At 54.0% G+C, this 23,210-nt stretch overlaps 1 protein-coding gene and 1 long non-coding RNA gene across 8 annotated transcripts in view; one reads left to right on the top strand and one right to left on the bottom strand.

Annotated features, from left to right (window-relative positions):
* Positions 1–23,210, top strand: part of RIPOR1 (RHO family interacting cell polarization regulator 1) — a 49,145-nt gene that overhangs the window by 19,993 nt on the left and 5,942 nt on the right. For 2 of the 7 annotated variants that reach the window (XM_027119575.1, XM_027119577.1), the window contains 9 exons: positions 20,640–20,766; positions 20,881–21,033; positions 21,202–21,280; positions 21,991–22,014; positions 22,109–22,162; positions 22,306–22,458; positions 22,560–22,623; positions 22,717–22,760; positions 22,839–22,964. In XM_027119575.1, coding sequence (XP_026975376.1) covers positions 20,663–20,766; positions 20,881–21,033; positions 21,202–21,280; positions 21,991–22,014; positions 22,109–22,162; positions 22,306–22,458; positions 22,560–22,623; positions 22,717–22,760; positions 22,839–22,964 — 801 coding nt within the window. In that variant the 5' untranslated portion in view covers positions 20,640–20,662. Of the gene's footprint in view, positions 1–12,954; positions 13,083–18,189; positions 19,812–20,639; positions 20,767–20,880; positions 21,034–21,201; positions 21,281–21,990; positions 22,015–22,108; positions 22,163–22,305; positions 22,459–22,559; positions 22,624–22,716; positions 22,761–22,838; positions 22,965–23,210 lie in introns of those variants that run through there. The other 5 variants (XM_027119576.1, XM_027119579.1, XM_027119574.1 and 2 more) reach the window with 5 other exon arrangements.
* On the bottom strand, positions 1,864–20,633 carry LOC113627198 (uncharacterized). Its single transcript, XR_003435463.1, has 2 exons — positions 19,792–20,633; positions 1,864–2,156 (listed from the first exon to the last, which is right to left on the bottom strand). It is a non-coding gene; the product is annotated as an uncharacterized LOC113627198 (long non-coding RNA).

Below are 23,210 nucleotides of genomic sequence, written 5' to 3'. Positions count from 1 at the left end.
CTGGACTAATCCCCCACTTTATATTTTTCTTTTCTACAATGTAAGTGTTTTAAGCTATAAATTTTTCCCTAATCACTGCCTCAGTATATCCCACAAATTTTGATATGTTTAGTTTTTATTATCACTTCATTCAGAATATTTTCTAATTTCCTGTGAAATGTTTCCTCTGACCTACGGATCCTTTACGTGTGTTGTATGATTTCCAAATGTTTGAGATTTTTCTGTGAATCTCATCGTTATTCATTTTCATTTCCTTCCACCGTGGTCACAGAACATACTTGGCACATTCTTTGAATTTTATGAATATCGTTTGATGGGTGAACATATGGTCTATCATGGTGAAGGTAGCACATTTGCTGGAAAAGAAAATGAACGCTGCAGCTGTTTAGTGTTCATAAATGTCCGTTACAGTCAGGGTAGTTGACAATGTTCTACTGTTCTTCTATGTATTTCCTTATTATTTAGTCCAGCTATTTTATTCTTTGATGTGTGGGGTATAAAAGTCTTCAATGACTATTATAGATTCGTCTAGTTCTTCCCTTTTCTGTCAGTTCTTTTCTTCAAATATTTTGAAGCTCTGTTACTACATATACACACATGTATGATTATTATGACTTCCCAGTGAATGATTTTATCCATATGGATTTCCCTGTTTAGCTTGGATAACACCCATTCTCTTGAAGTCTACCATGTCTGATATGACTATTGCCACTGCAGCTTTCCTAGGCTCACTGTCAGCTTGGCGTATCTTTATCCATTCTTTACTTTCACCTTATTTATTTCTTTATATTTAAAGTGAGAGTAATTATAGACAGCATATAGTTGGGTCTTACTTTTCTGTTCATCGGAGAATCTCTGCCCTTGACTTGGCATTGTAGTACACTTACATCTAATTATTACTCATATTATTGATACGGTTGATTTAGTTCCATGATTTTACTATTCACTTTCTGTTTTTCCACTGTTTTTGTGCCTCTGTTCCTGTTTGGGTTTTGGAGGAAGAATACAAAATTCTCTTGTATTCTCACTGTTCCATTTATCAGGTGATGTGGAAGGTTGCTAATTTCGCGTGATTTCTAGAACGAGAGTGGACTCTGCAGCAGGTCCAGGCTACAGTATGAGCAGTCCTGCCGCTTATGTCAAACAATCAGGTAGATTCCATCACAGAGAAAGATTCTGTGGGGAGCCTTGGGCAAGCCCCAACAGGAGAGTCCCACTCTCTTCTACAACATTAGAAGAGAAATTGCTGACCTTGGTTATTGACTGAGTTCATGACTGTGGGTCATCATGTGAACATGTGGCTAGACCTGCTTGTCATGAACTGGGTGCTGGCCGACACACAAAATCATTAGGTTGGCCAGGCCAAGAAGCGAGTCCGTCATTAATTAGATGTTGTATATCCCAGCTCAAGCTTAGGCAGATCCAAATAGTATAAGTAATCTCTATCAACAGGTGGCTCAAATACCAACGGCGCCTAACACTCTTGCACTGATACCTATCGCTCATCTCACACCCATGCATCAGGTGGGGTACCCAGCAAACGGCTCATAGAGGGAGAAAGCCCAAGCTTGGTTCAAGGACGTGCTGTTTTGGTGTGAAAGAAACAAACTGAAAATGAACTGCTCTTGCATTGCACCCCCAGCTGTGGGGGGAAATCTTCCCAGTGGAGAAAAGTTTGAGCAGTGCACCTAGACAGAGGTGAAAGCGGGACCTGCTTCACAGGCCTGAGAGCTGTTTAGTCACACAGGGCAACCTGCTCGAAAGGGTCCCACACTTGTTTAATGCCCTGCTGTCACCACCTTGAAATTCATGATCATTCTGAACAAGGTGCTCTACCTTTTTATTTTGCACTGAATCCCATAAAATATGTCCTGGGTAAAAGGTTCCAAGACCAGTGTAGAATAGCAGAATAGGGGACCCACAGTAGATAAGACTACCTTGACTGGTATGTGCCATGATACCCAAGTGTGTGTGTGTGTGCATACAGCCGTATGGTACTTATTAGGTCCTCAAAAATGATGACTGTTGTTACTCTATGTTATTGATGATGACTATGAAGATGATAAGAGTTATTGGACTCCTCCAGCATCGTTTTTCAAACGTTGTTTAACCCTGGTTAATTCACTGTCCACAAGCCATCCCTCTGCTTTGTTGCACTGAAAGGAAAACAATGAAAAAATGCAAAGCATTTTTTATTCAAGCAGTGCCTTTGATAACCCTCAGGAATTTAACACAAATACATACCTAGCCTTTCAAACACCCACTAAGATTTTTGGACACCCTCATTCAACCCCCATCCAACCAGTTGCATCAGCGGTCCCTAAAATCCCACCCCACACCCCTCCCAGCTGCCACAGATTCTCTCAGAATTCACATGGACCGGCACCCACACTCACCCAGGTCATCTGGGTGAGTGTGGGTGATGTCTGTACAATTCCCCACCAGTTCAATGTGAAAACTCCTGCCAGGGACAGCTGATGTGCAAGCTGCAAACTCTATCATTTTCACTTGAAAATTTTTATCACAAATTAGAAATTATGCATGTGCGTGATTTCTAGTGCCTATGAAGGATGTGAAGGCTTGGCATCCTGAAAGGGCATTAGATACATTCCTGTAGTTTTCTAGATTTCCAGGGAGAGCCAGAGGTTGTGATTATGTGGAAGGTTAGCAAGGAAACAAAGGTGATTCTCTGCCATTGTGGAGTCTGGAGGTTGGGGATCTGAAAACTCTGAAAGCTCTGAAAATGCCTTAAGGTGAGCCCCTGGGGATACAAGGGCCCTGGTTTAAGGAGGGCTGCCTATGTCAAGGGGAAACCCAGCAATTCCACCGCCTCTCGTGATACAACAAATCTGGGGTTTTAGATTTTAAAAAGCCAGGGCCAAGAGAGGATGGGGATGAAGGACGGTGTCACCCGCTCCTTTCACATTTTCTGCAAGAAAGAAATCCTTGTGGAGACGCCTGGCTCAGTAAATGAGTCACTGGCTTTATAAGCCAAGAGAGATTGGAAAGCAGGTTCCAGGAAACAAGCGAGGAGGAAGCTTGGGGAAGGTTTTCAGCTTTAGTGTGAAACTGTCAAGTCTCTATGCTCTTGTGGGAACTCAAGGAGAAAAACAACAGTGAGAAAGACTAGAGAAATAGCAAGGGACCAGACAGGGCTCAAGTGAGAGCCTGGGCATTTGGGCAATTTGGAATGACTGATGGAACCAACTCTGCAAATTATCCAGGCAGTTTCAGAGAGGGAGAAAATACCCCAGTGTTCCAAGGCCTACAGTCATTCCTAATGCAATAGTTGATATTTATGAGCATCCATCAAGTTCCTGTGCTGGGCACTGGGCGTAGAGTAGTCCATGAGGCACTGTGGTCCCTGGTCCTACAGAACTCACAGCCGTTGAGTAAGTCATCATACTTGTGCCAAGTGAAGGAGGAAGGTCAGGGGTATGAGCCACTGTGGGAATCCTAGAAGGCTTCTTGACACCTAGGGTAGGATTGTCTAGACACACCGAAGGTCAGGCTAAATTTCAGGCAGAGGCCTGGATCAGAGAGAGCAGGGCTCCTTGGAAGAAATGAATGGCGAGCAGTTTGGGGGACAAAAGCACAAGAAAAGACTGGATGAATCCTTTCACTTCTCTCATTTCGGGTTATTTGCTTGCTTAGCAGATTTAGGGAGGTGCATCTCCTAAGTGCCAGGCAGCCTATTTGGCACTTTGTTTATTTACAGAGCAATTCAATTCACCAGTGTTTACTGAGCTCCTTGAGCAAGTGAGCTGGGCCCAGCCACGGAGCAGGCAGAGGGCACAGCAAGAGCGAAGGCCCAGAGGTGGGACCCCACAAAGAAGTCTCAGGGAAGAGCCAGGAGTCCCTTTGGGGCCGGAGTGGGATGGGGGAGCTGAGGCCTGAGGGAACACCAAGCTGATGTTCGGACCCCAGCCTGGTGGGGAGCAGGTTGAGTCCTGGAGAGACTCTTGCCCTGACAAGCTGAGGCCAGGTGGGGGAGGTCTCTCCTCAGCACATTCTCTTCTGTGTGACGCTGGAGATAATTAACCCAGGGGCCCTAACAGCTGCCACCACCCCCTTCAGGAATCCAAGTCCTCCCTGCATGACTTCTAGGCCACACTCCCGCTGCACAGCTCTGTGGGAGAAAGGAGTCTCATTAAACACTTTCATCAGATGTGCTGGCCTGGAGTCACCAGTCTGCTTTCTGGGACAGCCTCCGCCACCTCTCTGGGCTCCCAAGAGCCCAGGCTGATGGCTGCCTTCCCCCCAGGCCAGAGGCCTGACAACTCTCTGCTGGTCAAAGTCCTTCGGGCACTCAAGGAGACTTACTCAACTCACAATGGCATCTGGGGGAGCAGGGAAGCCCTGGGAGGGAAGGTAAGAGTCTTGGTTCCCATCCCAGCCTGGCCACTGGTTCACTGGCCTCAGGCATGGCCTTGCTCTCTCTGCAACTTGATGACTTTTGAGATCTAGGACCTCTGAATCTGAGAACCAGGCACAGAGTCAGGTGACTCGACCTAGAGCTAGTCTTGGTGTGGGATCCCTGGAGAGGAGCAGGTGGCCCTTTAGGGAGGGGAGGCAGACAAGGTCTGTGATGTGCGAAGCACAGGGCATTGTGAGAGTGAAGAGGTTACTGACTTGGCCTGGGGTCCAGGGAGGTATCCCAGAGGAAGTGGTGTCTGAGCTGAGACCTAAAGGGTAGGCAGGAGTTACCAGGTGAAGGAAACGGAAAAAAGATGCACAGAACAGCCTGTGCAAAGATATGGAGGCGTGGGAAAGCAGGATGTATTCACGGAACAAAGAAGTTCAGTCTGGCTGAGCTAGGACCTCATGGGGAGGAACTGGCCAGAGATGAAGGGCCAGCGGGGAAGTGAGAAGGGACAGGGTTTAATATGCAGAAGCCATCAAGCGGCTCTGTAGAGAATGGACCAGGCCGGGTGAAACCAAGAACACTAAGAGGCCAGAAAGGAGGTGCAGATGGTGCCCTGGCCAAGGGGCAGAGAAGATGGGGCAACTTGATGGCCAAAGAGGTGTCAGGGGAAAGGCCACCCAGACTAACCTGAGAACCTGGGAGGGAGAGCAGTTCTGAGGAGAAGAGATGGGGCCGACTTTATACAGTGAGTTTGGGATGCCCAAGGGTCATCTTAAGTGGGGAAATGGCACAAGAGATGCGGAGCGAAGACTCAAGGCATCACTGTGGGAACAGAAACAAGGCCCTGGAAGCTGTCAGGATGACCTGGAGAAAAGAATCAAGGATGAGGGAAGGGGACCCAGCACCCTGAGGAGCCCACAGAGGGGCATGAAGAGATATAGCCAGAGAAGCAGCTAGAAATCCAAGAGGAGCAGTCACAGAAGCCAGAGGGAGTTTCAGAAGAGGGGGAAGATCATACGTGTTCAACACACGTGGATCAGGTCAAAGGCGGAGAGGACTGAAAAGTGGAGGGTCAGGGAACTTTTACAAGAAGGCTCAAGTCTGGAGGAGGTTTTAATGGTGGTGGTGGCCTTCCCTGTGACCATGATATGCAACCAGGTCTGAGCGTGAGCAGGACCGCTGCATAGGGCTGAAGAGGTTGTGCACTGCACAGTCCAGTGACTATCCATTCACGAAAATGTGGCTTGGGGTAAGTGGGCACCTCCTGGAGTTTGGAGGTATTTTGTGAAGCCTGTTACTGCAGTGTAGAGACTTCCCACGTGGTGGCGCCAAAGACCAAGACTATGTCTTGGGCTTGGCTGGGGCAGGGGTCAGTTTGAAGATGGTTAGCCTCCAGGTCATTATCCCATGTGTGGAGGGTATTGCCAGATGCCTAGTGACTAGGCCTTTCCCCACCTCGACACCCTGCACATCTCTGTCAGAACAGTTCGCGTAGCGGTAGGAACGCGGAAGTAAACTACACACCACACGCTGGAGCCTTTGCTAGGGGGCCTGGTGAAAGAGTCCCAGACAAGCAACTCATCCCAGGATCTGGGAGAGGCACAGATGTCCCTCCCACTTGTTCCTTAGGAGAAGGGAGTCTCAGGAAGGAAGGAAGAACGCCTGGCCCAGCCGGAGAGACACAGTCACCCCACCCCAGTAAGGCCCTGCTCACAGGTGCCCCTGGAGGCCAAAGCTGGATCACCCAGGACAATGGCAGAGATAGCCCCACCTGGGGGAGAGTCCCCAGGGAAGTCACCTGTCGAGCCTGGCGACTCCGGACTAGAAGCTTAAACCCACCTGGTGCAGGGGCGGGCCTGGTAATGCCTGAATACGTAATGGCCATGTATGATACGTTTATTAAAAACCATTCTTTGTATAAGTAAATACAAAGAAGAAAAGAAAGCCACGTGAAATTATGCCCAGAGATGATGGCCACTGCTGGGACAGGCCTCCTGACAGCTCTCCAGGGCAATGGATACAGGTTTGACCGGAGGAGACTCCTGCTACAGGAGAACGGGTGTCTGTTCTGGTGCTTTCCCCCAGTCCTCTGTGTCTGTTGTGTTGAGCACCTTTCCCTATTCAGAGATATAAAACCCTCACTCCCTACTCTGCCTGACGTGACTCTGCCACCTCTCAGACCTTACCTTCTTTCCCTCTATCCTAGCCCACATGACTCAAATACAGCAAGGTCATTCCCACCTCCAAGCTGTTCCCCCTGCCTGGAATACAGTGGTCCCTCGGTACCCTCTGGGGATTGGTTCCAGGACCCCCTCACAGATACCAAAATCTGTAGACGCTCAAGTCCCTGTATCAAATAACGCAGTGCAGTCAGCCCCCACAGATACAGAGGGTCGACTGTACTCTTTCTCTGTATCATTTCGTGACTGTTTCCTTCTTGACATTCAGGTCTTGGCTCCAAAGTTACTGTCGCAAAGAGGCCTACACTGACCACCCTGACTAAAGTAGCACCTTAGCCCCATCGCTCCAAATCGCATCACCCTGGTTTGTTTTCTCCACAGCTTTTCCTTCTCTCTGAAGTCATCTTACAGATATGTGAGCTTGATTATTGTCTGTTTCCTTGGGCTGGAGTGTGAACTCCTTGAGAGCAGAGAACTTGCCTATCTGGTCTGCCTCTGTGTCCCCAGCATCCAGAATGATGCCAGGCACATAGTAGATGCTCAATCCATGCCCCACATCCATTTTTAGTGGCCAGGGGTTATCTCAGGGCACACACGAACCTCCTTCACCTGCTGTCTCCCACTGATGGTCACCAGGACTGTGCCATCCCTTTACCTCTGATTGAACAAGCCAGCAATTAGTGTCCTTAGACCCATCTTTTCTTGCCTGGATACCTCTTCCTTTGGGATAAATTTCTTTCTTTTTTTAAAGAATATTTATTTATTTATTTGGCTGCATGGGGTCTTAGTTGCGGCACATGGGCTCCTCGGCTGTGGCATGCATGTGGGATCTAGTTCCCCGACCAGGGACCGAACCCAGGCCCCCTGCATTGGGAGCACAGAGTTTATCCACTGTGCCACCAGGAAAGTCCCTGGGATAAATTTCTTTTACTTTTTTTTTTTATTTATTTGTTTATCTTTTTAATATAAATTTATTTATTTGTTTTTATTTTTGGCTGTGTTGGGTCTTCGTTGACCTGTGCGGGCTTTCTCTAGTTGTGGCGAGCGGGGGCTACTCTTCATTGCGGTGCGCAGACTTCTCATTGTTGTGGCTTCTCTTGTTGCAGAGCACGGGCTCTAATCGCGTGGGCTTAAGTAGTTGTGGCATGCGGGCTCAGTAGTTGTGGCTCGTGGGCTCTAGAGCACAGGCTCAGTAGTTGTGGCGCATGGGCTTAGTTGCTCCACGGCATGTGGGATCTTCCCGGACCAGGGCTCGAACCCGTGTCCCCTGCACTGGCAGGCAGATTCTTAACCACTGCACCACCAGGGAAGCCCTAAATTTCTTGAAGTGGAACTTCAGGGTGAAAAGGAGGGTTTGCACATGACATCCTGATATATACTGAAAAAACTACTCTTAAATACTCAAACCAGTTCCCATTCTCTACAAAGCATCCACTTACACATCATGTCCATCACTGCCAATCTCAGAGGGCAAAAAAAAGTCTCTTGTTTACATTTGCATTGTGTTGATTATTAATGAGACAGAGTACCTCTTAAAAGTGCAATTTTCGTGAGTGAATGGATGAGTGCAGTTAAAGCATCAGAAAAGAGAAGTGGCTACAGGAACCGCAAGGTGAGAGTGCTAAAGCCAAGACTTAAACGCGGGCAGCATCCCTGGCCCTTGCCCTTTGACATACACATTGGGCAGTAGGGGCCAGGCTGGGACTGGAGGCAGGTGGAGGTGGTGGCAGGTCCAGGCACACCCACAGACCCACACTTAGCCCCCTTCAAGCCTGCATCTGCCCCCACCACCCACTGAAGTGCCCTAGCGGAGCACAGTGCCCTGGTCCCTCTCACATTTGATCTCTTGGTGAGCCAGTTGACCATCATCACCTCCAAAAGCTGTCTCTAGCCTGGATACCTCTTTCCTCTACCCACATGTCCACCTGCCTTCAGGACAGCTCCTCCTGGATGGATAGTCCCCAGACCCCTCAGATGCCACCTGCTGAAAGTGACCATATCACCTTCCCCTAACCTGATCCTCCAGGCCTCTCCACATCACTGAAAAACACCCGTCACCCAGGCCCAAAACTCTGGCATGATCTGGGATGCTTGCCTCTCTAGACCTCACATCCCATCGGTCACCCAGCCGTCCATTTTGCCTCCTGAACATCTCTTGAATGTTTCCATCTCTACTGCCTCAACTCTGGCGCAGGCCACCGTGACCTTGGCAGGGAAATGATAGCTGCCTCTACCTGCCCCCCTCCAAGCACTGCCTGAATGACCTTTGCAAAGCACAGATATGGCCACAGAATTCCCCAGCTTAAAGCCCAGGCTCCCCATCACCCTCCATGCTCCTTAGCCAGTCCCCAAAGCCCCTCATGGCTGACCTCATCCCCAACACATACACAATTCTCCCACCACATTAAGCTTCTGCTCCCCGCCAGCAAAGGAGGCTGCTCCTCCCTCCTGTACCTTGAACTCTGCTGTGCTCTCTGCCCCAGATGCTCCTCTAAAGACCCACCCCCTGCCTGCCTACGGAGCCTCAACAACTTGCCCCATTCCTACAAAGCCCTTCCTAACCAGGACACACCTTCTCTCACACACATAAATGTGCACACAGACACAATCACAGTCGCACATTCACACTGGTGACATAAGAGGTGTAGAGACTCAGGGATGACCTGCCCTAATTGACAGTGAGTCCCCAAGCGCAGGGACTGGGTAGCCTCACCTCTGTCCACCCTTCTGGAACCCCCAGGGCCGAGCACACACCAGGCTCCACGAAAGCTTGCTGAATATCTGGCAAATGAATGAATGAATGTGTACATCCTATCTGAGGCATGTGAGCACAGGCGCAGTAAGGGGCAGACTTTATTCTGTCCCGTCACAGGAAGCTGGCGGGTGACATTGCACACCAGAGAGCTGTAGCCATGGGGGCTGTGGGGTGGGGCGAGGGAAGCTTCTGTTTTTCTGCGTTTTGGGACTCGTTACTTTCAAAAGTGGAACTAGCTGCACCATGTGTGAGGAACTGGAGTTCACTATGGTTCTCACCACCCTCTGCCATCTATTAGAGGGATTTTTTTTTTCTCAGGCCAGAGCCCATTCCTTCAGGAATGTGAACTGCTCAAAGGTAGAAATGGTGATGATTCGGTGCTCTGCCCTACCTCCCAGCCAGCACCAGCAGAGCAAATACTCAGGGAATGATGCCTGACTCAGACAGAGCCAAACTAATTAGGATTCGGTGAGCGGAATTGGAGCTCAGATGCTGCCCCTTCCTCTGACCATGGAAAGGCCCTGCCTTCCCTGAGCCTCAGAGGGCGCCTCTGTGAAATGGGTGTCAGCTGTGTCCTTCCTCCCCTGGCTCACTGGTTGCTGTGGAGAGGCCTGGCAGGCCTCTAGCACCCCATGATCCTCGGAGGCTGTCACTCCCTCAAGGCCCATGAACAGGGGGAGAGGGCCAGGTGAAGCCTCAGGTGTCCCATCTGCTCACTGCAGCCCCGTCCATGCCTGGCCCTGATGGAAAAAGGATAGGGAACCAGGAGTGGTCACAGACAAGGACAATAGGCAGTGATGGGTACTCAGAAGGGGTGAGTGGGAAGCCAGAGGACACAGGTTTCTTGGAGGAGGTGACATTTGAGCTCTTTTCCAAGTGGATAAGGGAGAGGAGCATCCCAGGCAGAAAGGAGGCTGGGAGAAGAGACAGAGGCCAGAGAGTAGGGGCCATGTCCAGGGATCCCCAGGGAGGCTGATGTAGTGGAAACAGAGCAGGAAGGGCTGGCAGGACAGGTGGGAGATGAGGAGGTGAGGTCATCTAAGGCCAGATCGCCTGGGTCTTGGAGGCCTCACTACAGAGTCTGGACGTATCCTGAAGGCATTGGGGAACCAATATGAACTGACTTAAGATTTATTTTGTTTTTTTGGGTTTTTTTGCGGTATGCGGGCCTCTCACCATTGTGGCCTCTCCCGTTGCGGAGCACAGGCTCCTGATGCGCAGGCTCAGCAGCCATGGCTCAGGGGCCCAGCCGCTCCGCGGCATGTGGGATCTTCCCGGACCAGGGCACAAACCCGTGTTCCCCGCATCGGCACGCGGACCCTCAACCACCGCGCCACCAGGGAAGCCTTGACTTATGATTTAAAAGATCACTTGAGGGAATTCCCTGGCGGTCCAGTAGTTAGGACTCCATGCTTCCACTGCAAGGGGCCCAGGTTTGATCCCTGGTTGGAGAGCTAAGATCCCACAAGCCACAAGATGTAGCCAAAAAAACCCCCAAAAGATCACTCGAGCTGTTGGGTGGACAACAACTGTAGGGTACAAAGGAGGCAGCAGGGAGGCCAGAAAAGACGGTGGCCCAGACCTGGGTACCAGCTGTGACAATGCAGAGATGTGGCCAGACACTGGACAGAGAGACTGATTGACTGTGACGAGCAAGGGCGTTATCTATTACAATTGGGAATTTTCTGGAAGTGGAATTCCAGAATTCCAGGCCAAGAAAGAGTTCCTCAGACAGTAACCTGGTGAGTCCCCACAATCACTGCTGCCTCATCAGAGTCTCAAGCAATGGCACAGGGACAACTTTGTGCCACTGCCACCCCAGGGGCCAGCATGCTGCCCAGCCCTGAATGGTTAGTGGGTGTTTGTTGAGTGAATTAATAAACAACAGAGTTCTAATAGTGGGAGGTGAGATGCAGGGAGGGAACGAATCTGAAACATGTTAAGGAGGTAGAATCTACAGGACTAGGAGGCTGAATTAAGGTAGGGGTAGAGAGGGGGACGTCCAGGGTTCATGCATTTACTCATTCATTCAATCTCTCATTTGATAAATATTTCTTGAATTTCCACTATGAGCCAGGGACAGTGGTGATGAGGACATCTGTGGCCCCTGCCCCCACAGAGCTTAGAGACTCACAGTGAGGCAGGCTTAGGCGCGTGAGCACACACGGGCACACATGCTACCTGGTGGTGATGGGTGACATGAAGGCATGAGTCCATAGGACATGGGGACAGAGAGTACCAAGGAGAGGCTGTCTTCAGAGAAGGTGGTCAGAGGATGCCTTGCTGAGGAGATGACTTTCCAGGTGGGCAGGGTCCAATTGGTGCCAGTTTTGAGAGCTCCAGATAGGCCCAGCCTCACTCGGGTGGGAGCCTAGGTGGACAGTGGTGCTTTGCAGAGATGAGAACAAAGGTGGTGAAGGTCATGAGATCTGGTGGGTCATCAGGGGCTCTGGAACAGGAGAGGGCTCTGGGCACAGGGGAAGGCTCAGGATGTTCAGCAGTGGATGGATGAAGTCCTGAGACTGGATGATATTTTAGGGTGGGGGCAAACAGAAAGAAGAACCCAGTCTCTGTAAGCAATCCCCAGGTCTACTGACTACAGAAAAGGGGGTGCTGTAAAGGAAGGCAAAGAGGAGGGGCTGGAGAGGGGGAGAACTGGGAGAGGGTGAGGTGTGTCTCTGGTAAGAGCTAGCGAGGGAGAGGATGTCAGTGCCCCCTGCTACCTCTAAAGGTGACAGACTACAGAGTGAAGCCTGAAGGGTGGGGTTGGAGAGGACCGGTGTTGTCTTATTGATGGCAGGGGTGGGGGAGTGGAGCTGGCCCTTTTACGCCAGTGTGAGGTCAGCTATCAGCTCCACCGTAACCCACTCCAGGGGAGAGCCAGGATTCTAGCCCCTCATTGGAAAAGACTGGGTTCTGGCCCGCTTGGACAACATGTACCCAGACCTTGCCAGGGTCCTCACCCATGCTTCCAGAGCAAGGCCCGAGACTCCGCAGATGCCAGTATCCAGTGAGTGGTGACTGCGTGGCCTGGCTAAGAGCTCAGACTTACCGGTGTCAGATGGTGGCAGGAAGGACAGCCTGCCCCCACAGCAGGGAAACTGAGGCCGGCGGACCGGCAGGGCTCAGGGGCAGCGTCCAGACCCAGAAGGTGTCTGATGAGTAGCCTTCAGGCCTTCCTGTTCCCCTCTCTGAAACTGGCCCTGATCCTTTCCTCCAACCAACTCAACCCAGCAGTGGTCTCTCCAGGACCTGTTTCACATATGGGGGCCTGAAAGGTCTCTAGAGCCCACGGAATTCAAGGAGGGAGCAGGCAGGCGAGGCTCTCCGGTGCACCGGTTTTAGGGTCTGCATGGGAAGGAATGGTTCCTTCCTGCCTTTGCTAATGGTTCTCCGAAAGTCGCCCTATTCCGCATATGTATCCGGATCCCGAGCAATGAGAACTCCCACCGCCCGCGTGTCGTCCAGGGTTCCCCCCCACCCCGCCCTGTCCTGCCTCGCCCCGCCCCGTCAAGCTGGTGGACGCCGCCAGCCACCGGCCTGCCCCGTTAGCCTAGAGGGCGGAGCGAGCCGTGAGCGCCTCCAGGGGTGCGGGAGCCGCGGGAGCGCAGGGGGTGGGGCCCAGCTGGCCAGGGGAGGAGCGGGGCGTCTGGGCTGCAGGCGGCGGAGCAGAGGGAGGGGCGGGCAGCAGCGGCGGTGACCGCGGCAGCTGCGGCGCGACCTAGCCGGGCAGCGACCAGTGTACGGAGAGTGCGAAGTCCGCGCAGCCCAGCGCAGCCATGTGAGTGTCCCCGCCGTTTCCGGGGGCCGCGGGCAGGGCGGGGGTCGGGTGCGGCGGTTCTGGTGCCTCCCCCCGCCTGGGGAGTCCCAGATCTGCTGCCCCGGCTGAGGCCCTGTCCCGTATCGCCCCATCCCCGGGACCCAGGCCTCGCGGTGTCGTTCCTCCCCTCCTCTCGGGCGCGGAGGACGCCCACAAAAGCCGCCGCCTCTGGGCCTGCCGCACCCGGCGCTGCCTCCTTCCCTCCCACGGCAAGGCCCAGGCGGCCTGTGCCCCGGGGCTCTGGGGTGGGCCAGGCCTGAGGGTGGGCCTTTGGCGCCAGCCTGGGCCCTGGCACGGACGCTCATCGGGAGCCCCACTGCCCTCGCCGCAGGAGAGACTGAGCTGGGAATGGGGAGAGGGCGACGAGGGGTGCAGGCCCGCCTCCGAGATGAGCTAATCTCTCTGGCCTCACCGGCTGGCCTAAGCCGCTTTGGGCCCCGACCCGAGGTGGCCGATCCGGCCTTGGGCTGGGCTCTTCGCCCAAATCTGGCGCGGCCCAGGCCGGAGAGGATAGCCCCGGCGCCGTAGGGGAACGGACCCTGTACCTGGAAATGAGAGGCTGGTGTGGGAATTCTGCAAGCAGCCAGGCCTGGGCAGCCTGCAGAACCAGTTTGGGTAAGGGGCTGCTCACCAGGGCTAGGGGTCTGGGTAAGCCTGGCTTCAGCACCCTGTGTTCTCCTCTCCCCGTTAGGCCTGAGTCCAGCCTCCAAGACTGACCCATCTCAGCCAGTTCTGGGTTGCTTCTAATATATGTCCAGGCTGGCTGGCTGAGCACCTACTGTGTGCAGTCCAGTGTAACAATACAGTGGGCCATCTGTGGGGCTTGCCCTGGGCCTGCATCGCTCAGTGCCGGCACAGCCTTCTGAGGAGGGTTACCAGACGATCTGGCAAGTGCAGAAACTGGCCCAGAGAGGTTAAGTAATATTCTGAAGGTCACACAGCTGGTTTGGAGAGAGGTGGGAATTAGACCCAGATTTGAATTCTTGCCACTGCACTATCTGCTTCCCCGGCACGGCACGGAGGGTAGCGGCGGGGATGCGTGGGCGGGGAGAGAGATGAGAATTGGAGAGTGAGGTACAAAACCTCCCTGTCAAAAACAATAAACAAACAAAAACAACCCAACAAAAAAAACCTCTCTGTCCTGGGTCCTGTGGGGCAGCAGCTGCAGAGGGGTACCTGGAAATGGGTGGGGATGAGGGGAGCACACAGGGCGCTGGGCTGGGCCCTCCCCGGGTGGAAAAGCTGGCGGGGAGGACGCGGCTGAGTCACTGCGGGCCCCTCGCTGCAGCTCGGACTAGCGCCTCTGCCAGGCCCGGCCCGGGGGAGGCCACAAGGCTTCCAGTGCGCCGCCGTCCGGGAATGTGACCAGCTGACCAGGGAGGGGGCCGGCAGGAAGTGAGGCCACCCGGCCGCCTCCGCCCGGTTCCGGGGTGGGGGGTCCCAGGCCGCACCGCGCCCCCCTCCCTCCCTGCTCCCGCAGCTGCGGCATGATGTCAGCAGCCGGGTTTGGGGCAGTTGCCATGGAGACAGGGGCAGGCTCAGGAGGGACCCCATTCTTCCTTGAAGCCGCCCCTTGCCCGGGTTATTTTTAGCGTCTGTTTACCTCAGTCCTGGGCAGCCCTGCGGTGGGGCGGGGCCGGACCGGAGACTCCCGGGAAAGCGGCTGGCCTGGCATACCACTGAGCTGGGCCGCACAGGTGGCGGGACCTCCTGACCCACGCAAGTGCACCAGTTTTGGCGTGTAGAGGGTATTAGAGGCCGCGGGATCTGGGGCCACGCAAGCGGGCAGAGTTCCATTCCTAGCTGCCCTGAGCTGGCTATGCTGCAGGCCCCATCACCCTTGAGACCTGGGTTCTTTCCCATGTCCAGAACAGACTTCAGGGCTGCCATAAGTCCAGATAATCCCCTGGCTCTTATCAGCCAACCCCCACCAACACCAGTTGAGGTGGCCCCTCTCCCTTAGCTCAAGGGGTTCAGCTCTTTCCCTTCCCCCACCCCCAGCAGGGGAGATCCTGCCTATTCACCCCCTGGAATTGTCACTTAGATTGATATTCTAATGGTCATTTAGACCAACAGTTATACATCCTGGTCCCTGTGGCAGAAGCCCAGAGAAAGAAAATTGATGGGACACTCAGCCTACTTTGAGTCCAGCCCACCTACTCAGTTCCAGAATCCCAGGGAACCCCCACCCAGCCCCATTCTCAGAGGGCAGAAGCCCACCTGCTGATACAATCAGAAAGTAAGGAAGGGAAAAGGAAATTGTCTATGAGGTAGAGGAGTTGGGGTAGATAGAGACTTGAAATCTACCCCTCCAGCAGCTCAGGATCTACCCGTATCTGGGCAACCCAGTGCAGTCAGCCCCCAACTCATAATCAGCTCCTGCCTTCCTTCATTGCTTTGGTGCAGGGTGCAGAGGGTACAGCAGTGAGCAAAGCAGACAGGCCTCAGCCCCCAGAGTTCACAATCTGGTTGGAAGACAGACCCTAAAGGGGAACTGACAACTGAGTTATGTGGCCTCAGGGATCAGAGAGAGGAAACTATGAGGCACCTTAAAGGGGGACCCAATCCAAGGCAGGCTTCTTTGAGGAAGAAGTAGTAGAGTAAGACTTGAAAAAAGAGAGGGAGCTGGTCAGGCTGAGAGTAGTGGGAAGAGGATATAGGATCAATGAGAGCTGCTGCTTAAATGCTGAAGAGCCTACAGGCATGGGGAGAATTCACAGTATCTGGAACAGAACAATCATGGGGGGAACAGAGGGGAGGAGGAAGGTATATGAGGGAAGGGACAGAGCCTGAAGGTCTTGTGGGTCATCTTAGAGAGTCTGGACTTTATCCTTGGGGTAGAGGAATGCCCATGGATGTTTCACAAGAGTTAGAATAGAGGGAAGTTAAAGATTTAGAGTCCTGGGGTTTGAATCCTGGCCCTACCACTTAACAGCTGTGTAATCTTGGGCAGATTAATAATTGTTAATAACATCAATTAACATTTGCTGTGTGTTTACAGTGAGGTACTGTGTCCACCCCAACTTCTGTACTCCACATACAATTCTCCCTTCCCCGAACACTCCCAGTAGAGGAAGTATCTCATTTCATCCTCCCAACAGCCCTGTGAGATAGTTGTTATTATTATTGTTGTTATCCTCATTTAACAGATGGATACCTGCAGCCCCAAAAGGTTAAGAAATGTCTCGCCCAAAGTCACACAGCCAGTTAGCCTCAGGTTTCTCACCTGTGAAGTGGGGCTAATAGGACACACCCCGTAAGTTTGTTGCCAGAATTAAATGAGATGATGTTTGTTAATTAAGCACAGTGCTTGGCATAGAAATCACTTGATAAAGGACAGTTTTTAGCATTGTCAGGTGACTGGAATTTCAAGAGGGGCAATGCTGTTATTGAATAGATCATTGTGGGTTAGCATGGAGACAGGGAACCCATTAGGAAGCTGCTGTAGGGTTCTAGGTGAGAATTGGTGATGGCTTGGCCTTGAGTTCTAGCTATAGGGGTGGAGGTGAGGGGGCAGATTCCAGAGACGGCAGGAGTTGGGTGGCTGAGTAGATGTGGGGGTAACAGAGGCTGAGGGATCCATGATGATTCCTAGTTTCTGTCTTGAACAACTGGATAAATAGATGGTGGGGCTGTTGGGGAGAGGTTAAGACTGGGGAGAGTCAGGTTTGAGGAGGAAAGTGGTGACTTTAGTTTGGGGCCTTCAAACTTAGCACATCCCTAATAACCCACTCCACATTGTCACTCAGCTTCCAGGAGGTATCCAGCTGGATAAACAGGCCTGGTGCTCAGAAGAACGGTTTGGGCAAGGAAGAGACATGGAAGCTGGCAAACTTTAGATGGCATTAAGCTGTGGGAGATGTACCCAGCCCATGAGTGGGGAGGATGAGGCCCATTCAGGGATAGGGAGAAAGGCAGATCCTCTGGGAAAATAATAATGTGCAGCCAGAGCGATAGGTGGAAAGCCAGAGGCACGTTGTCTCTTGAAATCCAAGACAAGGAAAGGCTCAAGGAAGAGGAAGAGAACTACACAGTGAAAAGCTTTGCTGAGATCAAGCAGGATAAGGACCAAACATTGGACACTGGATTCAGCAATGGGGAAGTCACTGGTGACCTTGTCCAGACCAGTCAGGGGAGTACTGGGTATAGAAGCTGTACCAAGATAGGAAGAAGAGTGGGTGGGTTTGGAGAGGAAATGGAGGTAGACACCTCTTCAAGAAACTTGGCTCTAAAAGAGCCAAATAGGGTGAGGGGTAGGGTAGCTAGAAAGAGGCTGGGAGTCCACAGAGGGGTCATTTTTTTTTGTAGTTATTTATTTAAAGTTAACTTTATACTGAAATATAATATTCACACAGAAAGGATACATGTCCTAACTGTACAGCTCAGAAGACATTTTCACAAAGGAACACACCCATATAGGATCAGGAAATACAACCCAGATTAGGAAACAGAACATAATCAGTACCCTGTCAGCCCCCTTGCGCTCCCTTCCAGTCACTACTCCCCAGGGGTAGTGTCACTACTATTAATAGTCACTACTATTCTGACTTCTGTCACCATAGATTAAGTTTAACTGTTTTTGAACTTTATATCAAGGAACTCAAACATATATTCTCTTTTGTGGTCTTGCTTTTTTCACTCAACATTATGTCTGTAGGATTCATCCACATCGTTGCATGTGGTTGTATATTGTCCATTCTTTTTGTTGTATAGCATTCCATTATCTACTGATGGGCATTTGGATGGTTTCCAAGGTTGTTTTCATCTTCTATGTGGGAGTGACTTGAGCTTGTTTGAGGCTTGTGGAGAAAGTTTGAAACACTCATCTTCCATGGAAAGGGAGAGAGATGGCTAAGGTCACACATGAGGATTTCCCGCATGGGAAACAAAAGCCTGGCTGAGGTTGAGATTTGCTCTTTTCCAGCCCAGCTGCTGTGCCAAGACCTCTGGCAGCTCCCGCCAGCCTGTGCACAGGTGCAGAGAAGGCAGGGGGTTAGGTTGCCCAGGGTTGGTTTCTGCCAGGTAATAGAGAAGCCCAGGGTGCTGGGGATATTGGTAGCAGGCGAGCAAGCTGGAGTGGTGGCTGCAGATCCAGGCTGGGGAGAAGGGTGTGCAAGGAAGGTAGAGAAGAGAAGGTAGGTGGGAACTGGCAGACAGAAAGGAAGCAGAGGCGGATTGTGAGCTCCGTGCAGGGCAATGTCTGTGCAATTCCAGCTGTTATCTCCAGAGACTTGCATAGGGTTGTCACTTGGTAAATAGTTGAATAAATGAGCTGAGGTCTCAAGAGGTCACAGGTAGAAGGCAGGTGAGGTGGGGGTGATGGAGATGTGGTTCTGATTTAGGAAAGGGTCATTCCAGAGCCAGGTGATGAGACTGAGGTGTTCCCATGGAGGGTGGCTGCACGGAGCAGAGAGGCCAGTGTTGGGTGGGCAATCCATGGGAATGCATAGCTGCCAGCATAGGGTGCACAGCATCCAGTCTTCAAGGAGGGAGGGGGAGAGAGCATTTCTCAAACTAGGATCCTTGGACATTTTGCATCTGAATCTGTAGGGGGGTGGTGGGCTGGTTGGAAATGCAGATCCCTGGGCCCACCCCAGTCTCTTGGGGAAAAAGTAAGCCCAGTGCAGCAGAATTGAGCATCAAGGAGCAAGAGTGTTTATGGGGTGGGGGAGCACCCAGGCCATCTGAGAGGATGAGATGCTCAATGGGCCCTGAGTATGGTGGCCTTTATCCAGGCTAGAGTTGGATAGGGATAGTCAATAAAGAGATACTGGGGGCAAGAAAGGGCCAACAGCAAGGGGATTCAGCCCATGTGAGGTGGGGGCCAGAAGGATGGGGCCTCTGCCCTAGGATGCAGCTTCTGCCAGAGAGAAGGCCCTGATTGGGGAATGGGACCGGATCCTCTATCCTGTGGCCTGGGGGTAGAGAGGGTGTCCAGACTGAGCATCCCCTCTGAGGGTGGAGGGATGGGGGTGGTGCAGGGTGCTATGGGACTCTCTGCACCCAGTTGCTTCTCTTCCTTCTCTCGGTGGCAACACATAATATGGGGTTGATCCAGTCCCCCACTTTTAGCTCCTTCTCAGCCTCCAAACCCCCTCATGCTCAGTGCTTCTCTGCCGTCCTTTGGCACAGCCCCTACACTTAGCACCCCCAGCCCTTCCTTCTACTCTCTCAGCCCCTGCTCTCTAGCCTTCACACACTCAGAACCCCAACTCTCAGCCCTCTGTCCAGCTCTCTCTCAGCACTCCTCAACAGCCACACTATGAGCCCCCTGTGCTAACTGCACCCAATTCAGCCCCACACGGTGTCCTCACTCTGTTTATCCCTCCATATTCACCGCCGCCCTCGACTCCCTTTACCCACACTCCTGACCCAGCCGAGAAGACCCCTGTCAGTCCCCTGCCTGTGGGGAACCTCCAGTCACCCCTCCCAGAGGCTGGGAGGGGGGCCAAGGGCCAGGTGCCCCCGTGGTCCGGCGGGTCCCGCCCCATCCCGGCGGGCTGAGTCAGGCGGCAGGAACTGGGCGGGGGGCGGCGCCAGGAGGAGCTGAAGCAGGAGCCAGAGTCGCTGGGAGCGAACGCGGAGCCCAGCCCGGCCGGCACCGAGTGGCCCTGGGCCGGCGGGGACACGGGGGGCAAGCACGGAGCTTGGAGGGCTGTCCCGGACTTACCATGAACTCCAAGAAGAGAGGTAGGACCTGGTCCGGGGCTGCGGAGGCTCCGGGGCTGGTCCCAGGGGGCTGCGGGCCGCGTTCTGTGGGCCTGGGGCGCGTGTTTCGCCGGAGCGGTGTGGGGGTCTACGGAGGATCTCTTCCTGCTAAGGTCACGGGCAAAGGCTGCTGTCTGTGACTCAGTTTCCCGGTTGGAGTCTCAGGAAAGTGGAGGGGGCGGGGCACTTCTCGGCACTGCCCCCCAACCTGGGAATCCCCCGGCTCTGGGCACCGGGAGGGCTCTGGCGTCTGGGCGCCTCGGAGCGGGTGGGGGTTGGAGGGGAGCAGCTTCCGCAGGGCGGCCGGTGTGGGGAGCCCAACCTGCACAGGCCGGGCCTGCCAGGCAGCTCCGCTGGGCTCAAAGCACGCACCCCGCCCCGCCCCGTGACCTCCTACGGCCTCTCGGGGTGTGGGCGTGGGAGCTCCTGGTCCACTTGGGGGGAGGAGGTCAAGGCAGGGCTGGGGAGCCCGCCCCACCCCCGGGTAAACAGGCGCTTCCGCACATTCTTTGCGCGCCCCTCCCCTTTCCTGCCCCTTCCCAGCCCGGGGAGGGTCCCAGTGCGACCCCCCTTCCTGCCCCGCGCGGCAGGCGGAGCCTGCACCTCTGCAGGAAGTGGGGGCGTAGCCGAGGCCACGCTGAGTCCGACACCGAGTCACCCGCGGCCGCCCTGTCATAAGCACCAGGGCTGCTGGGGTTCGGACTCCAGCCTCAGGCCGTGGCCGGCAGGACTGAGATACAGAGTCGGGGCCGCGGGGAGGGGGCTTCAAGGGCCTGATTGGCGCTGTACACCCTCACTCGCCACCCCCAGGGAGCCCCGCGCGGACTCATTCCATGATGTCCCTGTCGGTGCGGCCGCAGCGCCGCCTGCTCAGCGCCCGGGTCAATAGGAGCCAGTCCTTCGCAGGCGTCCTCGGCAGCCAGGAGCGGGGGCCCAGGTACGCGGCAGAGGGGGGCTTATGGGGTCAAGAGAGTCTGACCGGGTTGGAGTGTGCAAGTGAGGGCTTGGGGAATGACTTCTTGCCCCTTCCTGAGTGCAGTCTCTTCTTCAGGAGCTTCCCAGCCTTCAGTCCCCCGGGGCCCCCACGGAAGCCCCCAGCGCTCTCCCGAGTGTCCAAGATGTTTTCAGTGGCGCACCCGGCCCCCAAGGTCCCACAGCCTGAGCGGCTGGACCTGGTGTACACGACGCTCAAGCGAGGCCTGACGTAAGCAGTGCCCTCCCAATGCCTTGTCCCATGATCCCTCCCTAAGTCCTCATTCCCTTTCTGCTAGTAGAACCTTCCCCAGCCTCACACCCTCTCCTCACTGCCTGTTCCCTGGGCAGGTAGAAGCTGGAGAGGTAAGATAACTCTTGTGGTCACCCCTTTCCCCAGGGCCTATTTGGAAGTGCACCAGCAGGAGCAGGAGAAACTCCAAAGACAGATAAGGGAGTCCAAGAGGAATTCTCGCCTGGTAAGTGAAGGGTTGGCATCCCGTATGCCCAGGATTAATATGCCCTTTGCTCTTGTGGTGTGGGGGACTGGGCAGCACCAGCCCTGGGTGACATCAGAGCTGTTTTCTGGGGTGATTTGGTCCAGGTGTGACTAGAAAAGGGGGTATCAGGGAAGGCTGGGGAGGTTCCTCTCCTCAGCTTTCCCAGGCTGCATGTACTTTGCCTGGGACCCAGTGCCTGTCCATGGGAGCTTCCAGTGGGTTGGGTCAAACCCCACAGACGTGGACAGCAGAAGATTATGTTGTAGTGGTACTGAGGGAGAGCCATGGTTCTTCCTGGGGAACAGGTCAGGGCTTCCCAGAGGAAGAAACATTTCTGCTGGGTCTTGAAGCATGAACAGGAGTTCCCTGGTAGAGGGAACCATGCATGAGGAGGCACAGAGCTCTCTTCCTAGGGGTTGTAGAAAAGGCAGTGGGCCAGGGGAGGGATCCCATGGAAGAGGTGGGGGGAAGAGTACTAGAGGGGCCTTGGGGACCAAATCTATGACACCAGCAAAGACCAGGCACGTGGGAAGGTAGGTCAGTCCCTGCTTTGACTGGAATGGCTGTGGACTGTGGTGTGAGAGGGAGGAAGGCTGTGATGAAAAGGAGCTAGGTAGGTCTGGGTGAGCAACTGCCCCTGCTGGAGTACTTCCCCTACCTCCTAATGCCCCCCTCATCTCTCCCCGCAGGGCTTCCTGTATGACTTAGACAAGGTGAGTGTATAGAGAATGGTGTTGAAAGAGGTTGGCTCAGGGGGAGGTAAAGGGCCCTGGGCCTCAGGCTTCTCCTAACGCACCTCTCCCCCAGCAAGTCAAGTCCATTGAACGCTTCCTACGACGGCTGGAGTTCCACGCCAGCAAGGTACTTGTGCAGCATGCGTGTGTGCTTGTAGCGTGGGGTGGGGGATTGGGTATCACAGGGAGATGGGATGATGCTAGGCCCTGGGTGAGCAACCCCAGTAGTGAGTCTCAATCCCCCCTCTGCCACCCCACTCATCTGCCCAGATCGACGAGCTGTACGAGGCATACTGTGTCCAGCGGCGTCTCCGGGATGGCGCCTACAACATGGTCCGTGCCTACAGCACCGGCTCCCCAGGGAGCCGTGAGGCCCGGGACAGCCTGGCCGAGGCTACTCGGGGGCATCGGGAGTACACAGAGGTGAGGGGTGTGTGCCTGTGAGGCAGAGGCACAGAGTGTGGCAGAGCTGGTGAGAGGGGACTGGTTCTTGACCTCCTCCTGTCCCTGCCCATCCCTCTCAGAGCATGTGCCTGCTGGAGAGTGAGCTGGAAGCACAGCTGGGCGAGTTCCATCTCCGGATGAAAGGTACCAAGTGGTGAGGCCGACTGGTGGCGGGGAGAGGGAGGTGTGTGCCTGAGACCCCTGGACCCAGCTCATCTACTTCTCCCCCACTCCCAGGGCTGGCTGGCTTCGCCAGGCTATGTGTGGGCGATCAGTATGAGGTAGGAGGATGGGCAGGGAAGGGCTGGGATGGCAGGGTCGCAACACCAAGGGCTGCTTCAACCTGCCTCTTCCCCTAGATCTGCATGAAATATGGGCGTCAGCGCTGGAAACTACGGGGCCGCATAGAGGGTAGTGGAAAGCAGGTGTGGGACAGTGAGGAAACCGTCTTTCTTCCTCTGCTCACGGAGTTCCTGTCCATCAAGGTGATGTCTCTGCCCAGAACCATAGGACACCAAGATCCTGTGGCTCTATGACCCTGTGAACCCCTTATGATCCTCATGACCCTGAGACCCTTACCCCTGTGACCCCCATCTGGTTCCATGGCCCTCTGTGAATGTGTGACCCCTTGACCTTCATGACCCTGTGATTTCCTTGTGACCTCCTGACCTTGTGAATATATGACCCCTGAACTCTCATGAGGCTGTGACTCCCACGACCTCAATGACTAC

This window comes from Aethalodelphis obliquidens, unplaced genomic scaffold (assembly GCF_003676395.1).
Source record: "Aethalodelphis obliquidens isolate GAN/ISIS:26980383/991018 unplaced genomic scaffold, ASM367639v1 scaffold20, whole genome shotgun sequence".
NCBI classification, from domain to species: domain Eukaryota; kingdom Metazoa; phylum Chordata; class Mammalia; order Artiodactyla; family Delphinidae; genus Aethalodelphis; species Aethalodelphis obliquidens.
This window is presented reverse-complemented; position numbering and strand designations above follow the sequence as displayed.